The following is a 15,475-nucleotide window of genomic DNA, read 5'->3' on the forward strand; positions in this document are numbered from 1 at the left end:
TTATTTAAACAGAGAGAGAAAAAGGAGAAGGAGAGAGAAAGGAACTGCTAACTCTCACAATGAGTGAGAGAATCCAGAAAGATGGAATCCAGGAGAAGAAAGCAGCTTCCACCCTGAGTGGAAGGGAATAGAGAGAGATGGAGTTTAGGAGGGAAGACAGGCTTCCACGAGAAAGTGTGGAAGGGACTCCAGAGGGGAAATCCAGGAGAGGGAAAGATTGGTCTTGATCTCTTGACCTCATGATCCACCCGCCTTGGCCTCCCAAAGCGCTGGGATTACAGGCATGAGCCACCGCGCCCGGCCTTGTCAGCTTTTTAACTGTACATCTGTTTTATTCATCATAAAAACAGGAAAAGATTACAGCAGGTACTCAGGCCTTAACTTTGAAACAACTATACTTCCTCATGCTTATTATATTTAATGGCTATAAAATAATTTACCTGATAGTTATATACTGTCTTACCTAAAAACATTCCCATGTAATTGGTTAATAAGGTACTGGGTAATGTCAAAGTCTCAGAGTCTTGACAGAATTTAGCTCAGACACAGGTTTATGCTGTCTCATCTGGGACATTAAAATGGTGGTTTCAAGATCCCTTCTGTATTAGCCCACTTAGGCTGCCATAACAAAACATCACAGACTGGGTGGCTTAAACAGATACCTAATTTCTCAAAGTTTTAAAGCCTAGAAGTTTGAAATCAAGGTACCAGAATAGTTGGTTTTTAGAGAGGGATCTTTTCCTGGCTTGCAGTCAACTATATCTCATCGCTTCCTTACATGGTTGAAGATAAGTTCCCGACATCCTTTTTTTTTTTTTTTTGAGATGTAGTCTCACTCTGTCGCCAGGCTGGAGTGCAGTGGCGTGATCTCGGCTCACTGTAACCTCCACCTCCCAAGTTCAAGGGATTCTCCTGCCTCAGCCTCCCAGGTAGCTGGTACTATAGGTGTGCACCACCACCATGCCCAGCTAATTTTTTAACAGAGATGAGGTTTCACCATGTTGGCCAGGATGGTCTTAATCTCTTGACCTCATGATCTGCCTGCCTTGGCCTCCCAAAGTGCTGGGATTACAGGTATAAGCCACAGAATGCCTGACCCATCCCTTCTTAAAGGACATTAATTTTGTTGGGTAAGGGTCCTAACCTTACGACCTCATTTAACCTTAACTACACTTCCTTAGAGGTGACATCTTTAAATACAACCACATTGAGGGTTATGGGAAGATTATAGCTTCAACACATTAATGGGGGGGGAGGGGCACGGGGGAGTTTATAAACATTTGGTCCATAACACCTCCTAATTCACGATCATTGCTATTCCTTCAACATCCTAGACATGCCAACAGGCATCTCATGATGCACTATCTCCCTGGGATAAGAAATGCATGACCTCCAAGAGATCGAGACCATCCTGGTCAACATGGTGAAACCCCGTCTCTACTAAAAATACAAAAAATCAGCTGGGCGTGGTGGCGCGTGCCTGTAATCCCAGCTACTCAGGAGGCTGAGGCAGGAGAATTGCCTGAACCCGGGAGGCAAAGGTTGCGGTGAGCCGAGATCGCGCCATTGCACTCCAGCCTGGGTAACAAGAGCAAAACTCTGTCCCAAAAAAAAAAGAAATGCATGACCTCAAGCAACAACTTCTTCCTAATGAGGAAGAAATGCACTCCTCGGCCAGGCACAGTGGCTTACGCCTGTAATCCCAGCACTTTGGGAGGCCAAGGTGGGCAGATTGTGAGGTCAGGAGATCATCCTGGCTAACACAGTGAAGGCCCGTTATCTACTAAAAGTTAAAAAAAAAAAAAAAAAAAAAAAAAAAAAAGAGCCGGGTGGGGGGGCCTGTCCCTACAGCCCCATGGACTGGGGAGGCTGGGGCAGGAGAATCACTTGAACAGGAGGTGGAGGTTGCAGTGAGCCGAGATTGTGCCACTGTACTCCAACCTGGCGACATAGCGAGACTCTGTCTTTAAAAGAAAGAAAGAAAAGAAAAAGGAAAAAAAAAAAAAAAGAAATGCACTCATGTGGGATGAAAAGACAATGGCCAAGTTGGGTTGCCTAACAGTTGAACTAAACCTCAATCATCTTTTCATACCACAGGCTCCAGAGTTGTGCTGTTGTTTTTAAAATACAGATGGTGTCTTATTCTGTCACCAAGGCTAGAGTGCAGTGGCACAATCATAGCTTAGGCACTGCAGCCTCAAACTCCTGGGCTCAAACGATCCTCCTGTCTCAGTCTCTCAATTAGCTTGGACTACAGACGTGTGCCAACATGCTCAGCTTATTTTTTTTTTTGGTAGAGACAGAGTCTTGCTATGTTGCCCAGGCTGGCCTTGAACTCTACAGCCTCAAGTGATCCTCCCACCTTGGCTTCCCAAAGTGTTGGGATTATAGTCATGAACCACTACCATGCTCACTCTCCACAGTTTTAGAAGAAACATAATTAAGCTCCTAATTGCCTTAGAGGATACAGAAGGAAAACAAATGGAGTGGAAAAAGGGTAGTTCATTTGTAAGATTTCCATATACCCTTACAGTTATGAACTATAAAATGCATCTTCTAGTAATCAAGATTGCAGGCTAGCCTACAAAAATCTGTACTACAAGGTAGCTGATTTCATATATAATGGCATGCACTGATTTTATCCCCTTTACATTTTTTCATCTGTCAATGATAAGCTAAATAAACTCTTCTGACCTAGTAGAAATCTAAGAAACTTTATGAGTGAATGTACATGTATATGTGGTGATGTGTTTATGAAATGTCTACAGAAAAAATGTTTTCTGATGTTAAATATACTCACAAACCTACCAATGGAAGAAAACTTAATAAATAAATTATAATCAACTAACCTTCTTCTGTTGCGTGCAGGTGTATTGCATCGTTCCCCTGAGAAGTGATGTTGGCTTGGTCGAACTGAAGGGGGCTGCCTATTTGATGTCATCTCCCATGGTCGCATTGGTGGTGAGGGAGCTGGTGATGCTGATGTATAATCAAAGACTGAATGAGAGAGGCGCTGTCTCTTGGGGCTTGGACTATCTTCACTCTGCCAATGCAACAAAATGGATCAACTGAGTAAGATCTCTTAAGGATTTCACATTACTGCATATGCACAGGTGTTAAGATGTACTTAACGTGAAACCTAAAAATGTAAAGCAGGGAAAAAATATATGCTATCAATTCAAACTTAAAACCTTTTAAAAATGCTGGGGTGGGGTGGAATAGGGAAGGGAGATGCACAGTAAACGATATAAAGTGAAAAATGAACTTTGTTTTTAAAAACTCATCCTAAGGCAAATGAGGTAATGACATATAGGGTATACAATAGCATAATATAACTTTTATATAGTACTTGACCTCTCTTTAAGTTCCCAAACCACCTAAGAAATTACACTCCACTACAATCTCCCATCATTATCAGTTACTGTTTTAGGCATCAATTCTCAGCTGTGAGTTCAGCTTAGTAGGAGATATAGTTTAACTAGGTCCTCAAACTTATTCTCAATCGCACTCTTCTCCCTCCTTATTCCTGTTTAGGCCACTGTATTTATTTTCTTTAAAGAGGACACAGGGCCAGCCGTGGTAGCTCACACCTGAAATCCCAGTGCTTTTGGAGGCAGAGGCCGCTGGATCACCAAAGGTCTCTGAGTTCGAGACCAGCTTGGCCAATACAGTGAAACCCCATCTCTATTAAAAATACAAAAATTAGCCAGGTGTGGTGGCATGTTCCTGTAATCTCAACTATCTGGGAGGCTGCAGTTGCAATGAGCCAAGATCACACCACTGTACTCCAGCCTAAGCAACAAGAGTGAGACTCCGTCTCAAAAAAAAACCAAACAAGAGTTACGTGGATAAACTAAGATTTATATTAGACAGATAATGAAATCGCTAATTACCTGATGAGTTCTTTAACTAGAATATCACAGCAGTTTGGAAGTACATTTCAAGTTTTCAAGGGTCCCAGCATGGGCTTACTAGCTGTAAAACTGATATAGATCACTTAATTGCATTATTAGCCTCCAAGTGTCCCCACTTAATTCAGTTTCCCAAATGAGTCTCCCCAAAACTATCAAAGATACAAATTAACTGGAAATTTGATAAGACTGTGTGTTTTCTAGCAGAACATCTATCTCCAAATCTCCAATCTATTCCTGCAAGTTCTAATTAGTTGGGCATTACAATACTTTTGGTTGCAAAATAATTAGTACCTACAGCTAACCACAAAAATCATCTTATAACATTAGCAAAAGTATAAGGGATTACACATTAGTGTTAGATTTTAGGTAAGCATATGAAACGGAACTGATTATTTTATTTAAGCTGGAAGGAATGAAGCAAATTGCTAAATGACTACATTTGATCATTCCAAATTACTTAGCAGAGATATTCCATGTACAGTCATCCCTCGGCAACCTAGAGGGTTGGTGCCAGAGACCACTCCCCTATAACAAAATCTTAAGATGCTCAGGTCTCTGATATGAAATGGTGTCATATTTGCATATAACCTACACACACCCTCCCATATACTTTAAATCTCTAGATTACCTACAATATCAACACAATACAATGCAAATGTTTTATAAATAGTTGTTATACTGTATTTTAAATTTTTTTATTCTTGTATTGTTACTTTTATTTCATTTTTTCTGAATATTTCCCATCCGTGGTTGGTTGAATCTTTGGGTAAGGAACTACCTACTAATCTAGTAGAAGTACACTTATTTTTACCCTTTGATTTTAGTGAGAAAGTTAGTTCTAATGTTCTGATAATCCTAACGCTTAAAAAATGATCATTAACATTGAAATTTAAATATGCTGATTTTTTTTTAAGTAGAACAATCAAGACCTGACAAACCTGCAAATGAACTACATAAGAACCAGAAACAGGCTGGCTCCACAACTGGTATAACAGATTTGGTTAACATTGACTTTTTAAAGAACAAAATGCTAGTAACCAATCATGATGATTAGCTTTTCATTGCATATCCTACCCTGAAAAGCCTAATATAAAATCAGACACAGAACTCTGAATTCTAGAAATTCACTACCTAAAATGAAGGAGAATGCTATAGATCCTCCTGATAAAGGTCAAATGACAAGAGAAAACCTTTAGGTTATAAACTTTCACATATTTTCAGTGATGTTAAAATTGTGGGATAACAATGTTCTTATTTTACAACAAATGCAATGCTTTTAAAAGTAGAGGTAAGGAAAAGTGGCTGAGAAAAGTTACATCACTTTTCTTTGTGCTGTGATGGTGAAAAAGAAGAGACAAAGCATGGGAAGTGAAGGGAGCTATTCATTAGTATTCTGGAAATAAGTTTACTTTCTCCCCCCTCCTCTTTTTTTTTTTTTGTTTGAGATGGAGTTTCACTTTTGTTGCCCAGGCTTGAGTGCAATGGCCCAATCTTAGCTCACTGCAGTCCCTGCCTCCCGGGCTCAAGTGATTCTGCCTGAGCCTCCAGAGTAGCTGGAATTACAGGCATCTGCCACCACACCTGGCTAGTCTTGTATTTTTAGTAGAGACGGGGTTTCTCCATGTTGGTTGGGCTGGTCTTGAACTCCCGACCTCAGATAATCTGCCCACCTCCACCTCCCAAAGTGCTGGGATTACAGGTGTGAGCCACCTCGCCCAGCCAATAAATTTACTTTCTTACTCAAAGACATCGGAAATCACAATGACTAAAGAGAGGAAAACATTAAGAAGTAGTTTACTATATGCAGTATGATTTCATCACTTCACTTATCAATTTTAGTACTCTAAGGAACTTCAAAGAAATCCTCAGTTTCCAGAAAAGGGAAGGGGTAGTAACCTACAAAGAAATAAGAATTAGATTAACATCAGACTTCCCACAGCAAAAACAGATGCTAAAATTTCTCTAAGGGAAAAGAATATTGAACCTAGAATTTTGTACTCCAATCACACTATTAATCTAGGGTAGGGGCATAAAAAAACCTTTGTCAGCTATATCAAGACCCAAAGGTGCTTCTCACATAGCAGAAAGTCACTTGTTGTGTGCTCACAACACTCCCTATCTCTCTTATTTGAAGCTATTAGACAACATCCAATAAACGAAAGAAGTAACCCAGGGAATACAATGAAACAAAATTCCAGGAATGGCAGTGAGCAAATTTAGAAATTCATCATTCCTCAAAAAGAACAAGAAGTCAGAAGGCTCTGAGAAAAATGCCCTAAATAGAATCAAAATATATGGATAAGAACTTGGAAGTTATTAATAAAATTTAATCGCACGGCTCTTTGTCATAAAAAATGTATAAAAGACAATCAGTCCAGGAAAGTCAATGAGGAATGCAAATTCATCTGACCTTGTCATCTAAAACATTCCTTCCTTTGAGTGGAATGGGTAGTTAGAAAATTACATTCACTTCTCCATGGGCCAAACATGCTCTTGTTTCTGCAAGGAGTAGTATACATGGATGTTCCTAACACAACGACTATAGTTGCAGAATAGAATGTAAGTATAAATTTTGTTAAAGTAACTCTAAAGGTCTGTGACAATATCACCGACATTTAGTGAAAATCATAATACAAAAATCTAAAAATAATGGCTTAGCCATAAGAAACATACTTGGTTCTCTCTCTGTTTTTTTGTTTTGTTTTGTTTTGAGACAGTCTCAGCAGCACTATCTCAGCTCACTGCAACCTTCGCATCCTAGGCTAAAGAGATCCTCCTACCTAAGCCACCCAAGTAGCTGGGACTATAGGCGCACACCACGATGACCAGGTCATTTAAAAAGATTTTTTTTTGTAGATATGAGTTCTCACTGTATTGCCCAGTTTGGTCTCAAACTCCTGGACTCAAGCAATCCTCCCACCTCAGCCTCCCAAAGTGCTAGGATTACAGGTGTGAGTCACCACTCCTGGTTAACAAACATACTTTGAAAATGCATTGCTAAATACAGAGGGGGAAAAAAGGGAAATCAAAGACTCAGAAACTGAGGAAAACTGAAAAACAAATTTGCATTTTTTTAAGTTTTATTTTTTATTTTATTTTTTTTGAGACAGAGTCTCATTTTTGTTGCCCAGACTGGAATGCAATGGCTCCATCTGGCTCACTGCAACCTCCACCTCCCGAGTTCAAGCGATTCTCCTGCCTCAGCCTCCCGAGTAGCTGAGATTACAGGCATGCGCCACCACACCTGGCCAATTTTTGTATTTTTAGTAGAGACGGGGTGTCTCCATGTTGGTCAGGTTGGTCTCGAACTCTTGACCTCAGGTGATCCGCCCACCTTGGAACTCCCAAAGTGCTGCGATTACAGGCGTGAGCCACCATGCCCAGCCCCAAATTTGCATTTTTGATGCTCTCAGGAGGGACGGACGATAAGGCCTCACAACTTGAGATCCCTACATGAAGTAGTCAAAGCTTACAAAGTAGTACACTTAAAAAGGAAGATAAGAAAAAGTCATCCCAGTGGAAAAGAGAAGGAAACTTCAACAGGAAATATCTGATCTGTGTGGCCTTTGAATTCAAACTCAGGTTCATTCCTCACACCATATTTGGGGTTCAGATTTTCATGATTCATGCTGTCTGTGAACCTCTAAACTTAAAAATATAAAACTCGTCCAGAACTATGCCACCATAAGGACTCTTGACAGAAGTAAATGCAAACCTGAATGTGGAAGGATACTCTCATTGCCCATGTAAACTACAAATAAATTCCAACCACCCAACGGACTGAATGGACTCTCTTGACCACAGAGACCCCAGAGAAACTAGAAAAATTGAGTTCTTGGCCTGACAGAAAGGAAGGCTGGATACACCTCATTATATCTCTCCATCCCCTGCTTTTGGAGTGTAGGCGAAACTGACCAGCATTAATGTTAAAATAGAAATTATAGGGCCTAACAGAATGAACTCTTTGTGACAATAAGATACCAAATTATAAACAGAACCTAAAGCTAAGCCAGACCAGGGTTAACTCACACACCCCTACAGGTCACTCCAACCCAGTATATTGGCTAAAAGACTTTCTTACCTTAAAAGATTCCCTTCTGATGAGTCCAAATTTTTAAACAAGGCTTTACTCTTTCAACCAACTGCAAATTAAAAGAATCTTACCTCTGAATCCACCTGTAATCTGTTAAGTCTCCACTTCAAGATATTCCGCGTCTTTTCAGTCTGAACCAACGTATATCTTCCATGTATTGATTGACATTGTAACTCCTGCCTCCCTATAACTGTAATCCAACTGCAGTGGACACATTTCCTTGGGACCTCTCGAGATGGTTTCCCAGATCATGGTCACTCATACTGTCTCAGAATAAACCTCTGTAAAATATTTTACAGAGTTGGGTTTTTCCATTAACACCTATGCCAGTAGTTATCAAACCTTTGCATGTTTCAGAAATACCAGGCTGCTGGCCCCACTCCCCAAGTCTCTAATTCAGAAAGTCTGACTAGGGTTCATGAACTGTCATTTCTACCATTATCCCAGGTGATGATACTTGGATAATTTAGATTTTGAATTCTCCTGGTGAGAAGTTCTTTCCCTCCTCTCCTTGTTGATTCCAGGCCAGTGGACCAACTTTTCAAAGTACCAAGTGTTGACAACTTAAATTCCTAAGATGTTGATTCAAATCTGGTGTAATCACTGTCTAGAACCCTGCTACAAATTTAAGGGTCAAGGGAGGTAAAAGAGGTCATAAAGGGAGGAAGGAAGGAAAGGCAGGTTTTATACTTAGCATTAAAGCTGATTAAAAAAAAAGTCTAGGAGTAAAAATCATTCTTATTTAAAAAAATCATTAAAAGAAGTGAAATCCATCTGAGGCAGGTATAAGAATGCATTCCATAATTCCAGATGAATGAGTCATAAGTCATTAAAGGCTAAAGAAAAACAATTTTATATGTAATATATATTTGCATTTATATATATCAGCAAGTCTTGGAGATAACAGAAGATCCTGATCCAGACAAACTCTTCCCAAAACAGAAACAGATTCCAAGTTCTACTCAGTAACTACAATGTACCTCTAATGGCAACCACTAGTCAGCCCTAAGGACCTCCTTGCCAAAGCAGTGAAGAGGCAACTTGTACAGGGGAATGGAATTTCTCAAGAACCTGGTCCTCTTTCCAATCATCATTCAGAAGGACTACTCTTGGCCTTAGACTTACAAATAAGCACAACATGATTTAAGATCAATTCTCCTTTAAACTCCCAGACGTTCTCTACTTGCCTTAATTATCTTTAACAAAAGTTGAAGTTTCTTATTCCACAACAAAGGAAAAACAGTTAAATGCCAAGGGTCCAAGAAGAGCAAACTCTCACTAAATTTCATTCATTTTAAATATATGTGAAAACACTTAGAAATTAACACTCTAAGCAACTTGTTACTAAAAAATAAGACAAGATCCTTTTTTGTTTTGCAGAAGATGGATATAAAAGCTGAGGAAAGTAGAAAATAATTTTATATCTGGATTACACTGTGGTTTAGAATGACTACATATTACTTCATTTTATTCTCCAGATGCTGAAGTTTTTATTTTTAAACTATGTCCAGATAATATGTAAAATGTGTTTCTGTTAGTGAAACTGAAACTTTTTAAGGTAGTTCAGTAAACATACTGCCCTGAAACTACACAATGTACAGTCTCATTTCACATAAGACTTTCATTTGCTGTATCGCTCTTATGCTCCTCAGATCAAAATTTTGCAATGAAATCCAATCTCTCAACCAGACAACTAATATATTCTCCTGAAATGTTATTTTACTTGTAGACATAGAAGAAAAAAAGGCTTTGAATATTGTTTTCAAAAGTTACCATAAACATACAGAAACAAAATAAGAATTTTGCTTTTTGATATGATCCAAGTTTGTGTTTTTTCCATAAAAATACAAAGAAATTGTTTGATATGCAGTGACTGCTCAGAAAAGCACTCAAATAGTATAACATATTGCAATCATATCATAATGATGTGATTACTAATAGTAATATGGTATTTTCCTATCATTAGCTATAACTGCTAAAAGCCACTTTGTTTATAATTCTACCAAAACACAGGAACTACAAACAAAGTGGCTTCCTAAGTCTAAAGAGGCCTGTATGGCTAGTATTTAAGTAACAGACTGGCGACATTATGTACTAGATTTTTTGTAATTCCTAATTTCACAAAACATCATTGGTTCACAAAAACTAATTCAGCTTGATGCTACAATTGTAGTTCCCACTATATTTCTACCAGAGTACTAGATTCTACTCATCATGCATCTGTAACTGTAATAACTTTAAGCTGAAATTGTGGAAAAGAGGCTAAAAAATCTTAAGTAAAAACATGACATCAGTGAAAACAGAAGAGATAGATATTAAAACAACCTGAAATCAAGAGATCCTTTGAGAGATACCCCACCTGGAGGTGTTCTGTAAACAGCTGAAGCTCAGAGGGTAGGAATATAAATTTAGGAGTTTTGGTATATAGATAGATCATAGTTAACGAAGCTGCAGACATAGACAAAACTGCCCCTCAAAATTTATGTAATGAAAACAAGGTCCAATACTGAACACTAAGAAACGCCAACATTTAATGTTGGGTAGTTGATAGTAGAGGAGGGTGGAGTGTAATGGAAACCAGTAGAAAGAGGTTTCAAGGATGCAGGATGATGGTGACGCAAGATGAGGACTCAAAAATATCCCCTCATATATTAGGTGAGAGTTAAAGTAACTGCAGTTTTTGTACTGTTGGAATTTGCTGTTTGATATTAGAATACATTATTAAATAAATGTGGTTATGTTATATATCATTTTAATGGGTATTTCTCACTTTATGCTCTTTATTAATGACTTATTACTTGCTATTTATGTTTATTTTAGACTACGAAAATGATGTTAGAAAAAAAGCAAATTCAAGCTATTTTCTTTTTTTTGACGGAGTCTGGCTCTGTCACTGCTTTCCTATTTGAGTTCAAGATGGGTCATAAAGCAGCAGAGACAACTTGCAATATCAACAATGCAACTGGCCTAGGAACTGCTAACTAATGTACAGTGCAGTGGTGGTTCATGAAGTCTTGTAAAGGAGATGAGAGCCTTAAAGATGAGGAGCGTAGTGGCCGGCCGTCGGAAGTTGACAATGACCAACTGATAGCAATCATCAAAGCTGTACGAGAGAAGCTGCCAAAAAACTCAAAGTCAACTATTCTATGGTATTGTGGGTTGGCATTTGAAACAAATTGGAAAAGTGAAAAAGCTTGATAAGTGGGTGCCTCATGAGCTAACAGAAAATTTTAAAAATTCATCATTTTGAAGTGTCATCATCTCTTATTCTACACAAGGGCAAGGAACCATTTCTTAATCAGATTGTGATTTGAGACAAAAAGTGGATTTTTTATGACAACCAGTGATGACCAGCTCAGTAGTTGGACCAAGAAGCAGCTCCAAAGCACTTATCAAAGCCAAACTTGCACCAACAAGAGGTCACAGTTACTGTTTGGTGGTCTGCAGCTGGTCTGATCCACTACAGCTTTTTTTTTTTTTGAGACGAATTTTCGCTCATCATCTGCACCACCCGCCCCCACACCCAGCTAATTTTTCTATTTTTAGTAGAGACATGTTGGTCAGGCTGGTCTCAAACTCCTGACCTCAGGTGATCCACTTGTCTTCATCTCCCAAAGTGCTGGGATTACCAGCATGAGCCACTGAGCCCAGCCACTACAGCTTTCTGAATCCCTGCAAAACCATTACATCTGAGAAGTATGCTCAGCAAATTGACGAGATGCACTGAAAACTGCAATGTCAGTTAGCAGCTGGCACTGATCAACAGAAAGGGCCCAATTTTTCTTAGTGACGTGAATTCTTGGCACGTTGCACAACCAAAGCTTCAAAAGTTAAACCAACTAGGTTACAAAGCTTTGCCTCACCCACCATATTCATCTGATCTCTAGCTGACTGACTACCAACTCTTCAGAAGGCATCTCGACAACCAACTTTTTGCTGCAAAAATGCTTCTCTATTAAAAATACAAAATTAGCTGGGTGTGGCGGTGTGTGCCTATAATCCCAGCTACTTTGGAGGATGAGGCAGGAGAGTCGCTTGAACTCAGGAGGCAGAGGTTGCAGTTAGCGGAGATCAGGCCATTACACTCCAACCTGGATGACAAGAGTGAAACTGTTTCAAAAAAAAAAAAAAAGAAACAAAGAAAAAGGAAGCTGTAGTGGATCAGACCAGCAGCAGACCACCAAACAGTGACTGTGACCTCTTTCTGGTGCAAGTTGGGCTTTGGGAAGTGCCAGGAAAAGGCTTCTACAACCAGAAGAATGTACAAAATGCTTTCCAAGAGTTCGTCCAATCCTAAAGCAGGGATTTTTATGCTACTAGAACAAACATATTTATCATTGGTAAAAATGTGTTGATTGCAATGGTCCCCATTTCGATTAATAAAGATATGTTTGAGTCTTGTTATGAAGATTTAAAATTCATGGTCTGAAACCAGAATTACTTTTGCACCAATCTAATACCAACATAGAGGTCTCTGACAGAGCTATTTCTTTCTAACATGATTTGCTATCTCTTATGGCATATTCTCCCCTTATGACAATTTTCGGAAAAGTTTGTCCCCCCTCTTTTATATTCAATAATCTTTGGTATGAATTTTAAAATAATTCTGAAATTTCTAAATACAAAATTCTGCTGATATTTTGGCTGCAGATTTCATTAAGTCTACAAATTTGCTAGAGTATAGATATTTTTACAATAATTTGTTTTCTCTTTCAGAAACGTGGCATATTTCTCCATGTGTATAAATTTTCAAATTTTCATTCACCTAATTTAACTGTAGTAAATTTGTCAGAGATGTTTGAACCAGAGTGCCTCCATATTGAACAGGGGCTTGGTAAAATAAGATTGAGACCTACTTGGCTGCATTCCCAGTAAGTTAGGCATTCTAAGTCACAGGATGAGACAGACCAAGATGGCGATGACAGTGATCTCTGGCCATCCTCACGACTACACTCTCATCAGCACCATGACAGTTTACAAATGTCATAGCAATGTCAGGAAGTTGCCCAATATGGTCTATTTTTATTTTTTTGAGAGTGAGTCTTGCTTTGTTGCCCAGGCTAGAATGCAGTGGTACTATCTAAGCTCACTGCAGCCTCTGCCTCCCAGATTCAAGTGACTCTTGTGCCTCAGCATCTCAAGTAGCTGGGACTACGGGTGTGTACCACCATACCTGGTTAATATTTATGTTTTAGTAGAGACGGGGTTTCACCATGTTGGCCAGGCTGGTAACGAACTCCTGACCTCAAGTGATAGCCTGCCTTGGGCCTCCCGAAATGCTGGGATTACTAGGACTAAAAAGAGGAGGCATGAATAACCCACCCCTTGTTCAGCATATAATCAAGAAATAACCATAAAATGGGCAATCAGCAGGCCTCAGGGCTGCTCTGCCTAGGGGGTAGCTATTATTTATTCCTTTACTTTCTTAATAAACTTGCTTTCACTTTACTCCATGGATTCACCTTGAATTCTTTCTGGTGTAAGATCTAAGAACCCTCTCTTGGGATGGGGACCCCTTTCTGTTAACAAATTTACCGCAAAAAGGCTTCTCTACTAAAAATACAAAAATTAGCTGGGTGTATAAAAGTTATAACACAGCTGTCATTAAGATACCACAAACACCCCTGAAATTAATGGTTGTGCCAGATATGAAATTCTCTCGCCATGTACTTAATTACTTTTTCAAAGCTTATTATGTTCAATCACAACCACTGACTCCATTGATAGCAAAGACATGGCTAATTTTAAAACTTTAAGATTGGGGTTGACAGCAAAGAGACATGAGGGAATTTTGGGAGGTGATAAGACTGTTTTATCATTCATTGTGGTGGTGACTCCACATCTGTATACATTTATCAAAACTCACAGACCTATATGCTAAATACTTAACTTTATGTTAAGTATATCTTAATTTAAAAATGTTTAAAATATTGTATGAAGCCTTAAGATTCTAATTTTAAATATCAGTTTTTATAGAGATGCAAATGAACCTACACTTATACCTCTGCTGTGGGCAATGAGTACACAAAGCCATCACTTTTACAGAACCACTAAAATACCTCCCAAATGTGCACCAGGAAGCACATACAAGAGTATTTCCAGAAGCACTGCTTGTAATTAACGGTAAAAAAACAGGAAACTACCCAAATGTCAAGCAAAAAGAAAAGGGATAAGCTGCATTATATTCATATAATGGAAAACTAAAAACAACAAGATAAATCAAGTATACAGGCAGATGCACTTAAATGAATTTCAAAAAAGTATACAATGCGTGACATCATTTATACTAAGTTCAGAAACAAGCAAAATTAAACAGTGTAACATCAAGAAGTATTTTATATTGGTAAAACCATATAGAAAAGCAAAAGGATACTGAACAGAGAAGTACCTGAGGCATAAGCATGGGATATTAACACGGAGGGTCATATGGGGGCTTTAAAAGTATTGCTAATGGCTGGTTTCTTACACTAGATGGTGTTTTATTATTATATAGGTGTCTGCTTTAATGTTTTATTATTATATAGGTGTCTGCTTTATATTTTCTAAATTGCACATATGAACTCTTTCACAAATTAAAACAAATTAAACTCTTTCACAAATTAAAGCATACAAAATTTAAAAAAAAACAAATTTTGGCAATAAAAAAAGTATTTACTAGGAGCAATACAAAACAAGCAAATATGAGAAGCAAAATGTAGAAGTTTTTAATAAACAAGGACAATGACAGAATTGATAAATAATACAGATGACTGACAAAAAAAGCTCAAAAACAGGATGAGTTTGTTGATAAAGACTGGTGATAGAACAATAGTAAGAATCCAGGAAGAGTAGCAACACATTTTTTTCTCCTCTATGGCCACCTTACTAGCCACACACCCAACTCCTCATGCTTGGTGGGGGAGTTGGGGGGGATCAATTAACTTCTTTACTCCTAGAGAAGGCTGATGTCCTCAGAAAAGACAGGAATTTTACCTAAGATAAGGAAGCAGAGAGGGTGCCCGAAGAAAAAAATGAAAACATAGGTAAATCTGTTTAAAACAGATCATTCTAAAAAGAAGGAAAAGTAGAAATAATCGGGAGATAAGGAACCTGAGAAGAAAGCCAAGAAGAAATCGTAACACATTAAGGGAATAACTTTGTGACGCTAGATGGCTAGATAAGTTACCACATGCAAAGGAAAACCTAAGTTTTTAAGGATAAGAAGCATAACTGGAACTAACAAATTATATCCTATTTAAAAGGTGTCAACTAGTTGAAGGTATCAGTTTCTCAACGGGGTTGAGAGAAAGATCTACTTAGCTTCAGCTTCATGTTGAACAGTGGTAGGGTGGTAACTGTAACTGGGCAAAGAAAACTTCTAGTTTCCCCCCCAAAGTTCACTGAGCACTTAAGGTTCAAAGAAAGACTTAAGTTAAATTTTTATTTAATAGTCTTAATTTAACAATACATTTCATCTTTCTGCAACACT

At 38.4% G+C, this 15,475-nt stretch overlaps 1 protein-coding gene across 14 annotated transcripts in view; it reads right to left on the minus strand.

Annotated features, from left to right (window-relative positions):
- The window catches only part of RNF38 (ring finger protein 38), a 133,857-nt gene that overhangs the window by 33,315 nt on the left and 85,067 nt on the right, over positions 1 to 15,475 (minus strand). For 13 of the 14 annotated variants that reach the window (XM_032240063.1, XM_032240062.1, XM_032240065.1 and 10 more), the window contains one exon: positions 2,850 to 3,043. The exons of the other annotated variant lie outside the window; for it this stretch is intronic. In XM_032240063.1, coding sequence (XP_032095954.1) covers positions 2,850 to 2,956 — 107 coding nt within the window. In that variant the 5' untranslated portion in view covers positions 2,957 to 3,043. The remainder of the gene's footprint in view (positions 1 to 2,849; positions 3,044 to 15,475) is intronic. 14 annotated transcript variants of the gene reach the window in all.

Source organism: Sapajus apella, unplaced genomic scaffold, assembly GCF_009761245.1.
Source record: "Sapajus apella isolate SASKATOON/1434 unplaced genomic scaffold, GSC_monkey_1.0 scaffold46, whole genome shotgun sequence".
NCBI classification, from domain to species: Eukaryota; Metazoa; Chordata; class Mammalia; order Primates; family Cebidae; genus Sapajus; species Sapajus apella.